Source organism: Adiantum capillus-veneris, chromosome 23 (assembly GCF_014529385.1).
Source record: "Adiantum capillus-veneris isolate H3 chromosome 23, ASM1452938v2, whole genome shotgun sequence".
Classification (NCBI taxonomy): Eukaryota; Viridiplantae; Streptophyta; class Polypodiopsida; order Polypodiales; family Pteridaceae; genus Adiantum; species Adiantum capillus-veneris.
The window spans coordinates 127480026-127491050 of record NC_140953.1 but is presented as its reverse complement, the minus strand read 5'-3'; the positions used below and the strand labels follow the sequence as shown (position 1 = coordinate 127491050).

The 11025-nt window shown below is 39.0% G+C and overlaps 1 protein-coding gene across 3 annotated transcripts; it reads right to left on the bottom strand.

The window, feature by feature from the left end:
• Positions 1-2206: 2206 nt before the first annotated feature.
• On the bottom strand, positions 2207-10568 carry LOC147428516 (hydroxycinnamoyltransferase-like). 3 transcript variants are annotated; one of them, XM_086496316.1, is made up of 3 exons: positions 10404-10568; positions 5797-6279; positions 2207-4289 (listed from the first exon to the last, which is right to left on the bottom strand). In XM_086496316.1, the coding sequence occupies exons 1-3, from the start codon at positions 10437-10439 to the stop codon at positions 2844-2846; spliced, it is 1965 nt and encodes a 654-aa protein (XP_086352442.1). In that variant the 5' UTR covers positions 10440-10568; the 3' UTR covers positions 2207-2843. The 3 variants fall into 3 exon arrangements, with proteins under 3 accessions (XP_086352442.1, XP_086352445.1, XP_086352443.1); XM_086496319.1 differs by lacking the exon at positions 10404-10568 and adding an exon at positions 10140-10163; XM_086496317.1 differs by lacking the exon at positions 10404-10568 and adding an exon at positions 6751-6907.
• Between the last annotated feature and the right edge of the window lie 457 nt (positions 10569-11025).

The following is an 11025-nucleotide window of genomic DNA, read 5'->3' as shown; positions in this document are numbered from 1 at the left end:
GCTCAGAACTCCTTTGACAAATCAATAAAGAGTTCTATTTCTACTTACATAACATTTGTCAAGGATGTTCCTAAAAATAATGTTGACTTTTCCAATGGTTCATTAAAAGTACAAAGTGATTTCCATTCATTTCTAAATGAACATGCTAATCTTTTTATCGAGGACATCCCACGAGAGTTACCTCCTAGAAGGGGGGATGACGACCATAGGATTGAGCTCATACCAAAAAGCTCTCTATCTAGCAAAGCCTCCGTATCAAGTCTCACCAGCTTAACAAGAGGAGATTATGTCACAAGTTAATGAACTTGTGCAAAAAGGAATGGTAAGACCTAACTCTTCGCCATTATGTTCTCTTGTCTTATTAGTGCACAAATAGTACATACAGAATGTGTGTAGACTATCATGAATTAAACAAGATGACAGTGAACAAATTTCTAGTCCCAAGGATCGAGGATTTGTTTGATAAGATAAACAGATCTATCTACATTAGTATAATAGACATTTAAAGTGGCTATCATCAAATACAAAGTGTACCAGAAGATATTTGGCAAGAGAGCCTCGCGTCCACCTTTGGATTTTATGAATATCTTGTCGTGCCTTTTGGGTTGATAAATGCTCTAGCCACATTCAATCAAATGATGGAAATAATTTTTTGTGTGCATAGGATTTACACTAGAGTCTTCTTTGATGATATCATAGTCTACTCTAAGTCCTTAGAAGAACACAAAGAGAATTTCAAAGCAGTTTTTTAAGCATTGCAAGAGAATAAGTTATTCATTAATCCCAAAAAGAGTGAATTCTTCTTAGAAGAGATTCAATATTTAGGTCATATTATCTCAAAGGATGGTATCCATATGGATCCACAAGAGCTTGAGGTGATAAAGGAATGTCTTGACCAAGGAATCTACATGAGCTACAAAGTTTTATTGGAATGTGCTCATATTATAGAAGATTCATTGCAAAATTCTCGGCCATGGTAGAACAATTACATGATTTGACCAAGAAGAATGTCAAGTATGTATGGACTAAAAAGTAGAGAAAAGCCTTTACTAAGCTTAAAGAGAGACTCTCGTCTCAACTTGTCTTAGTGCTAGTAGACCTCTCAAAGCCATTTGAGGTCCATCGTGATGCAAGTGGTGATTGCCTTGGAGCGGTACTACTTCAAGAAGGGCATGCCATAGCACATGAGAGTCGTCAATTTCACTCCCATGAGATGATTCTTAGCAACTATCAAAAAGAGTTTCTAGCCGTCTTACATGCCTTGGATATGTGGAAGCATTACTTACTTAGGACACCCTTCATCATTCGAACGGATCGCTAGAGTCTCACGTATTTCATGACACAAACCAAGCTTTTTGACAAACAAATGAGGTGGGAATATTTCCTTTTGCAATTTCAGTTTCACATTGCTCACATTCCTGGCAAGCACAATCAAGTAGCCAATGCACTCTCACATAGACCTCGATGCAATGTTGTGTTAATAGCCTCTCACAATGATCTAACCTCTATGGTAGATGAGTATGCTACTGAACCAAATTTTCAAGTTATTATGTCTGCCATAGCACTAGGGAGGAAACAAGAACCATACACAGTTCAAGATGGCTCTCTTCTCTATGGCTCTCGGCTATGTGTTACTAAAATTTTAAGAGATAAGGTCATGTATGAATCGCATGCTCCACCATATGTTGGGCATAGAGGGATTCAAGCAACAATGAATGCAATTGAGACATATTTCTTTTGGCCTACAATTGACCTATGGGGGCAATTTGCACCACGTTGACAAAAAGTGATGTGTCTGTGTCCTATTCTAGCAATGATTCAAAGGATAATGTAAGTGGACCCCCAAAGTAATCACAGCTATGATGGTAGTTCGAGGGGCTAAAGTGATATTGTTAATCCATCTCTTATGTATCACATGTATATTTCTACTTCAAAAGAGATACATACGACTTGGCGATAGAGAATTACAAGAAATATATCGATTTCATAAATCATCTCAAAAGTTGGTAGCCAATCGTTGATTTGAAAAAGTGGCAAAGTTATTGTTGCATGCATATTCTACTAAAGGGAGATACTTCTCCCATTGGTTACGTTGGTCTACTTCTATTACATAGGTTTTGAGTAGACCAAGCACAATGGAGTTCACAATTTCACTTTGCCAATTGAAATCATTTATTCCATAGAGATACAAAAATTGATATTACTATTCTTTCCAAAAAATCAGATCTCATTATTTGTTTCAATCATTACAAGTATTTGCCGTCCTTGGTCCACCATTTACCCATTTTTATGAAACATTCCAAGGTTAAGGTTTTGCACAGATCAATGGCCACGATGTGCCAACAGGGGCACCCTTCCATAGGGACCATTGATTGGATGCTTACAAACCGGGCTTGTTGCCACCCCTTGATCCCAAACCTCATGCTTTTAGTGAGATTTAGTGTTGTCTCCCTCTCACTCAATGCAAGCTTACTATATGAACTACCTAGTGACCTAAAAAATTACAACATGTACCCCATCAAACAAATAAGGGTATTAAAATTGTTCCTGTAATAGAAATTGAGTTTGCTTATGAACAGATGTCAAGCATGAGTGACCAAATGTGGGCTTACATCAAGGCAAAGGCAGCATACTTGGTTCTCTCCATGTGGGAGATTTATTGCATTGCTTCTCTAGGACTGGTATATAGGCCTATAGCTAGTGGTATGTATGTTTGGAAGATGAATGCTTGAGCAAAGTTTAGACCATCTGAATCTATGTACAAGGGCCTACGTGTGTGTGTATGTGTGTGTGTGTGTGTGTGTGAGAGAGAGAGAGAGAGAGAGAGATCACAGGAGGTGAGCCTAGAACTGATAAAACAGATCCAGAAAGGCTGGCATGTGGAGGGAGGAGAGGGCAAGAGAGACACTAAGGCCACCATCTCTGGAGGGGCCAGGGAGGAGGTAGGCCAAACCTTCAAAGGGGATACCAGCAGGTCCCATGAAGACAGGCCGCCCCCAACCGAAGTCAGCATCATGAATGGGAAGCCTGGTCCAGCTTGTTATGCCCAAATTGGGAGACTTGAACGTATGGGCACCCCTAACCAAGGCCTCCAAATCTGGCTGCAGCTCCAAATAGTCCAATGCAGACCTCAAATACTCATCATCCATCCTCTCCAAAGCCCTCCTTATCTTCCCTGCCCCATGGCTCAACCCCTCCTCACTCAGCTCCCCTGCTCTTGCAATGGGTGTCGCTGTAAATATCACATTGCCGAAGTATCCCTCGGGTAGCGGTGGCTTCAGCCTCGCCCTTCCATCCGTCGCTATATAAAGCTTTGTCTCTTGATCGGACCTTAGCTTCCTCGCCCTCGACACACACCTCCATACATGCGCGGATACCGCCTCGTATGTGCTGTATGTTTCCCCTGTTTTCTTGCCGGCTGCCTTTGCCCTTAGCTCTTGCACTTGCTGCTTGGTCAGGTGGAGAATGGCTGGGGTGGCAACATCATCATCAAGAGTAGCATAACGGCGGTAGCCATTGTGATGGATGTATTTCTCAGCACCGTTGGGTTCGCTACCATCATGCTGAAGTTGCTTGAAGTTGTTATGGTGATTATCAAAGAGGCAACCATTGGTATGCTTATTCTCATTGTAACAATCATGGCAATGGTCATGACCACTGTGATTGTTCTTCTTATTTGAAATTTCTTCAGGACCTTGAAGCCCTTTGTGATTGTTATTGTAAAGATGCCCATTTGAAATTTTTTTTATCTCTTTGATCAGTTCACCAGAAGAATGAATGAGATCTTGCTCTGGTATGCGTCGACAATGATCCCGTTCGCAAACGTGGCAATCAATACTATATTCATGAATATGCACACGTGAATTATTGGTATCTCCATGCTCGAAATGATTGCCATTAACATGCATCACACGGAGATATTGCTGCTGATTATTGGAGAAACCATTCTTTGGGTGGTGATGGCCATCATGGTGCTTTGTGCGTCCATTGGAAATCTGAAAATTACCATTCTGATACACCTTGTTCAAACCACCATTCTGAGCAGCTTTGATTCCATTAGACTCAGGTAGTAAGGCAGGAGGCGGTTGATACTCCAGGTGTGAAAACTTGGGTCTAGGGGGCTGCCTTGCCCTTAGTAGCGTGCGATCTATAAAAGGGTTTACCTCCAGATCCCCACCCCGAGCCATTTTCGCCCATGTGTTGATAAAATGCAAACCGGACATACCGTCCGCAACATGGTGCTGCATGCCCACCCCCAATGACACGCCTCCACATCTGAAAAATGTCACCTGTACAAGACAGCAAACACAAAACAAAGAAACATTAAAACCACGTTGACTACAATAAGAATCGAGATGAAAATAAGTGAAAGAGAGGAACACATTTAGGGTTAAGGATTTAGGGTTTAGGGTTATGAAGACATTTTTTTAATGAAAACAAATATATATAACCAAACCAGGGCCAAATACAATCAGCAGAGCAGCTCCAAAGGTAAATGGCAAGTAACCGGCTGATATTATCTCTGTCTTGAAACAGTCCAAAAAGAGGAAACATCTCAGAAAATTTGATTCCAAAGAAAATGATCTTTTCACAAGCAGCTTGTCATGCGACTTCCAATAGTCGGGACTCTTCCAATGAGCAAGAAAGTAATGACCAAATACACCATTTCAACCCTTTCATCAGAATAAGCTACTCAGGTGAAACCAGAAAAGAGCTTAAATATCTTATTTAAAGCTACAATGAACAATGGCTTAGTTACCTCAGATGATAGATTAAGAACGGTTTCTTGTAAGCTTTCAAATTTCTAAACCAAGGCTGCATTCCAAATGCGTATTTATCAATCTTCCCATACTGTACAAAAATACGAAACTGGTATTCGAGACTTTGCGTACTAGTTATTTGTACGCACACACAAATGCATGCATGTATCTGGGGTTGTGTACATATGATTTATACATGCATGTACGTATGTGTGTATACATGCATGTATGTATGAATGTAAACATGCATTTTAAATGTACCCAAGCATGCATAAGTAGACATGTACGTCTATTTGTATTCAATACCTAACAAATTTTTCGTAGTACTTGTGATTACCAATACAGTACAACATTTTTTAACAATTTTTTCGCACCGTACTTAACATACCTATCCAACTGTTGTAAACCACAAAGCAGACCAAAAAAATTGTTCAAGCACATCAACGGCATACATGACATACAACAAACATATATGGTGACATATAACAATCGTATATGCATGTGTTCATGCATGTAAACAAGGTGAAGGGTCACGTTGGCATTTTAAAACAAAAAACAAGGTGAAGATTCATGGCATTCTAAAACACAGAAAGAAAAAGGAAATCATGTGAGGCTTTGAGATGAAAGCGCCCATTTATAGACTAAGAAACAAGAAAAATTTCAAGGATTCACATGCAAAGGTAGGTCCATAAGTAACAAGTATAAAAAATGATGAAACAATCAAATGCACGCCTAATTCCCTTCGTGCATTGAAGCTTGCCTAAATCCTTTCCTCACTAGGGCTTGGTTTAGAAGCTAAACACACATCCACTCAAAACACACGAGCAGGGTTGGTTTTTGGCAGGCACCCTTGTCCTTCTAATTTCCAAGAACTTATGATTAATCAAGCATTTTAGTGTATGTTTTGAAGGGTAGCTCACATTTTCACCCGAGAAAAATACCCCAGCATACATGGAGATGCCCAGGATGAATGGCACAACAATCAACAGAAAACCATGCTTGACATTCTGTATACAGGACATGGACAAACGTGTACCTGCACAACGAGAAGCGGGCAATCTGAGATGTCTTCAGTGTAGATAACTTTGGGGACAAGCTGTTTGAGGGCCATGGTGGGAGCAAAGTCGCCAAAGTCCGATACACAGGCATCAACACTGGCCTCAACAAGGAGAACACCTTCACCATTGCAGTTTATCTCAATGCGGCCACTTGAATCCTTCTGTAGCCTGCCTGCCATGGGGTAGAAGGGCACTAAGGCTTTTGCCAAAGAGCTCTCCATCACTTTGAAAGTGAACACATCTTGCCCCTCTCCCATTTTGAGGTTGTAAAAATAAACACTAGGGGTGTGTATTCTTGGTATCACCAAGTCTATGTTGGAATTCCATATCACCTCCTGTGGTGTCTCCTCTTCTGGCTTCACCAGCTTGGCATGCCTGATGACTACCTTCATTTTCTCACAAGGTTCTTTCAAGGTTGAAAGCTTGGGACTACTCAATAAGGCATCATGAGTTGAATGTACCTGCAAAGGAATAAACATTCTGATTTGTTAGCATTTCCTGACTTGATCTCTCTTTGCTATTTACAATTCAAGAATCATTATGCAAGCTACATGGGTGCCCATTCATTTGACACACAGAATAAATGCGTGTCAGCGATGGGGTTTCTCCCTTTCTCACATTTTAAAACTATGTCAGAAATGGGTTATGCTCTCTCTCTCTCTCTCTCTCTCTCTCTCTCTCTCTCTCTCTCACACACACACACACACACACAGGTCATCAGTAAGAGCAAAGGATTGAACCAAATGCAAGTAAACTGATTTGTTTGCATGTGATCTCTCTTAAAGCGCGTCAGTAATGGGGTTTCTCACGTTTTAAAACTATGTCAGAAATGGGTTATGTTCTCTCTCTCTCTCTCTCTCTCTCTCTCTCTCTCTCTCTCTCTCTCTCACACACACACACACACACACACACACACACACACACAGGCGCACCAAATTAGCTCGACGTGAAGCAAGAGCGCGAAGCGTTCCTGGTGGAGAGCCTGGGCGCAGAGGTTTAAGAAGGGGGGACAACACCGATTTTTATAGTGGGAGCCTGGGGAGGTATTCTTCATTTATCTATGGTATGTTGGAGGAAAGCGCAAAGGAAAAGTAATCCTGGCTAGCCTAGGTACTCAATGGGAATGCTCACGCTTTTGAAATGGGTGCTTCCCCATTTTGTGGGACTTCCTTTCTTTCTTTGTTTTTGGCACTGCCACAAGCATGTCAATGCAACGGTTGTGGAGTGAGTGGATGGTTGTGGCCCCATGATTTGTTTGGCAATGGCTTTTTGTGGATTTTTTAGCTCCATCTAATGATTAGCTTTTTCTTTACTTATTTCTATAACTACCGCAATGCTTTGGTGCTCTGAATGCCTTGTTTTGGTGGGTATATATCATTGAGTTCAATTAGTCATTAATATGCAGCTTGCGCTTCATTGTGGTCAAGCAGCAAGCGCTCTCCTTCTGACACATAGCTACACTTTGTGTGCATTCACCATTTAGTTCCCAATCCATAAGAGATTAGACACACACACACAGACAGAGACAGACAGAGAGAGATTCGGATCCCAATTGGTTATTAGCAATGACCCATTACCACTCACATTCCAGAAAGTGCTTCTCGCCTTGTGCATCCTTCAAAGTGGACTAAAGTTTGGGTCAAAGTATGAAGAGGCCATATTTACATGATATAGTGTAGCATGTGTAGGCTTTTTTATGATAGGTTATCCTAACCTCATGTTCATCACCAACCCAAAATATTAGTCTTTGATCACATGCCAACAAATGATAAATGGCTTCTTCTTCTTTTTTGCCATACTAACACATGTGAGTGGATAGAATAACCTCATGTTCATCACCAACCCAAATATTAGTCTTTGATCACATGACAAGAATTGATAAATACCAAAACCCACCTATTGAAGTGAGCTTATCTCTTGATCACATGCCAACAAGGTACGAATCACTATGTTTACAGGGAAAACACCAAGCACACTGACTCCACTACATCTAGTGAGCTTCATAATACAACCTCCACAAGTATATTGTTGATACTTCCATCAATAAACATTGAAATTTAAGGTGACTTGCACAAAAGCGCGAGGATTGTGACCATTACTATGTCGAATGAACATTCAAATAATTCACTAACATTAGCAAACTAGGTGATCTCCCTTTGGCACAAATGCCTTGCAAGGCCCGAACCCACCTTGAGTCAATACAAAGGTAGTTAACTTCTAGATTTTTTAACATCAGGTAACATGCGTAGGCATGAATACATTGGACAATAACCGTAGGGAGGCATGTATTCAACCTATAAGTTGGTATCCAAAACATTTTCCTATTAAGTTTGATTCGACGCATCAACTTTACTGTTATCCTTTTTTTTTGCATGCACATACATAAGTAAGCCAAGCCACTCACAAAACTATCTGGCCAAGGTTTTTGTGTAAATTGTGCCACACAAAATGTATGGTTTGAGTGAGAAGGCAAAAAACTATGCCTCGTGGATGCACCACCTAAGTGATTGTTATCCTCGTGGGTATAAAATCAAGAGGTGTCTATAAAATCCCTCTCCACACACTTCACCATTAATAAAATGGCCCCTTCTTCTCCGTACACCTGTAGCTTTTTTTCAAATCTCCATTTTTAACCCCAATTGTACATGTAATATTGATAATTCTTAGAAATTAAAAAAATCCCTCTCGCTAAACTCATGTGCTACACTTACACATTTTGATGTGGAACCCCTGGTTGTTACGATGATACTTAGTTATCTCTCACATTTTGCACCCTCGTGCATGCTTATGTGTGGGATTATTAGATTGCCTTTGGTTTTGAGAATATACCAAAATGAGAATATTTATATAGAGACAATAGAGTAAGCTTAGCTAATCTACGTAGTGCTTGTTAAGTCTGGATCAATCATTTTCCAGAAATGCACCAATATTATGGGGTTCTATTAATAATTTCTTAAGCACACAACATAAACGAAGCCTTTGGTGGGTTATGAGAAACCTAGATTTTCTCTATTTTTTTCTCTAATGCATCTACAATTTGCAATTTACTCAATGCATCTACAAATCATAATATATACAAATAAATTGTAATGTAGAAATGAGCTAACTACAAAAATGAAACATAACTGTCATATCTATAATTTGGTCTGACTCAAATTCAAGCTCGTATGATCATGAGGTCAGTTGCATTTTGGCAAAAATCAAGTCCCTTTTTGTCTCTGAAAATTCCAATTACATTGATCCTAGCGTATTGACTTACACCGCAAACTTCAATTCCAAGCAACAAACATGGCTATGTGTTCAATTTTATTGGTCATTTGAATTGACGCTCATGATGTAGCCTCCATAGTCAATGTAGGTTGATAAAAAAATCTAGAGAAAATAAATCAAGGATTGAAGTTGTTTTTTTGGATGGCCATTTCTAAAGCCTATAATTTTACTAAATTGACTCGATGGTAGACCCTTTTTTTTTTATAAAAGAGACTCAAACTTATTTGAAAAATCCTCAATAGGTATGTAATGAGCCTATCACACTTCTATGTTACTTACATAAAGATTGACAATATGTACTACTCACCCAAGTTAGTAAATTACAATTTTATGCAAAAGAAGCTCTTTTCAAAAAGGTAAAAAAAAATAATTTTTAACTCAAATATGACTTTCAAGTCTTAGGTACATCTTTTTTTTTTTTTTTTTAGCTCTAGTTTTATGAAATTGCGCCCACACCCACCCCCCTGTGTCACAAGGGTTGAACCATAGTGGGCTCGCTTAGAGCCCCTTTCCTTAACCACTAGGCCAACTCCCCTTGACCTAGGTACATCTTAACAAGATGCTCAAGAAGTTTCATGAAGTTTTATGTCATATGCAAAAATTATGTTTAAAATACTAGAATCTAGGCATGAGCCACTTTAGGACTAATATTAAGGACCTCATTAGATATATTTTTTACTATTTTAATTTGTGAAAGAGTCTTTTCATTTAGGACCTCATTAAGGTCCATTTCATTACATTGTTTTATTATTTACTATATTTATTAGACCTACTTTTTCTTATGGAAACATTAAAATATTATTTTGTTTTATTTTGTCAATGGGTCTCTTTATTTTATTGTTTTTATTTTACTTTTTTCTCATTCTGTTTTCAAATGCTGATGTGTGCCTTTCACCTTGTTATGTAAGTGAGGCCCTTCATGACATATAAGGCAACGCAATTCTATAGTAAAATACAACAAAAATGACATATAATTGTTTGCACTCATTTAGAACTCCTCTCCATAACTCTCATTCCCGCTTAACTTCAAGAGGCCTTTGTGACTCCTCACCTTGTCTGAGCTTGAATATGAAACCAATCAAGAAGCCTATGTGGTCAAATCATAAAAATCTTCCAATAAAATCACTTATCAATATTTTGCATACATATGCTTTTTAAGTATAAAAGACTTTTTTAGAGCACTAAAGTTGTTCTTATGTGAGCATCTCCCATACAAACGGTATAATCCTGATGATCTCCACTAAGAAGAAGGAGGTAGGATTACTTAAGAATGACTCATCATGATGTAAGAGTGAGTTGAAAACATAATACCAACCTTTTGTATAGACTTTATGTATCTCTGTGGATACATGTGTCAAACTGTCAATGTGCCATGTAGTAGCTTGCTTTCTTGGAAGGAGAAAGGGGGCTGTTGTCTCCTTTCAAAAACATTCACACACACTTGTTAAAGTGCTTAGCACGCCTTGTAGTAGGTGGTTCCCTTCTTGAAAAAGGAGGACAACTAAAAGAAACAATATCATGACTCACCAAACATTTGATTCAAGATAAAGAGAACGAGGACTAGGAATGTAATACAAGAAGATCACACTCATTTCATGTAGAATTTGGTAGGACAAGTATGTTCCATAAATAGTGCCTAAAATTAATAATGGATTTTTTGAGTTCTCTAATCTAGTTATTGGATATACAGTGCTTGACAGTATATGAGTACATTGTATACGCCTAACTGCAACCAGAATACTTACAACCCCTTCCCAGATGACATGTTGGTGCACTCTGTATGCATCCCTGATGCAGTCACAATGATATAGGTTTGAATAGATAGGCAACAACCTTAGAAGATATGACAAAGGCAGACATAGGGAAAATAGCCAGCTCTTCACACTGCACAACCACAAAGAGAACAACTTACTCACTTGATTTTACAAAAGTGCAAA

Bases quoted from the DNA above. Each gene is read 5' to 3' on its own strand.
- LOC147428516 (XM_086496316.1), bottom strand. From the start codon at position 10,439: ATGTATCCACAGAGATACATAAAGTCTATACAAAAG. The intron at 6,280-10,403 runs GTTGGTATTATG...ATTCCTTTGCAG, and splicing joins ACATAAAGTCTATACAAAAG to GTACATTCAACTCATGATGC. The intron at 4,290-5,796 runs GTACACGTTTGT...TGTCTTGTACAG, and splicing joins GCCCGCTTCTCGTTGTGCAG to GTGACATTTTTCAGATGTGG.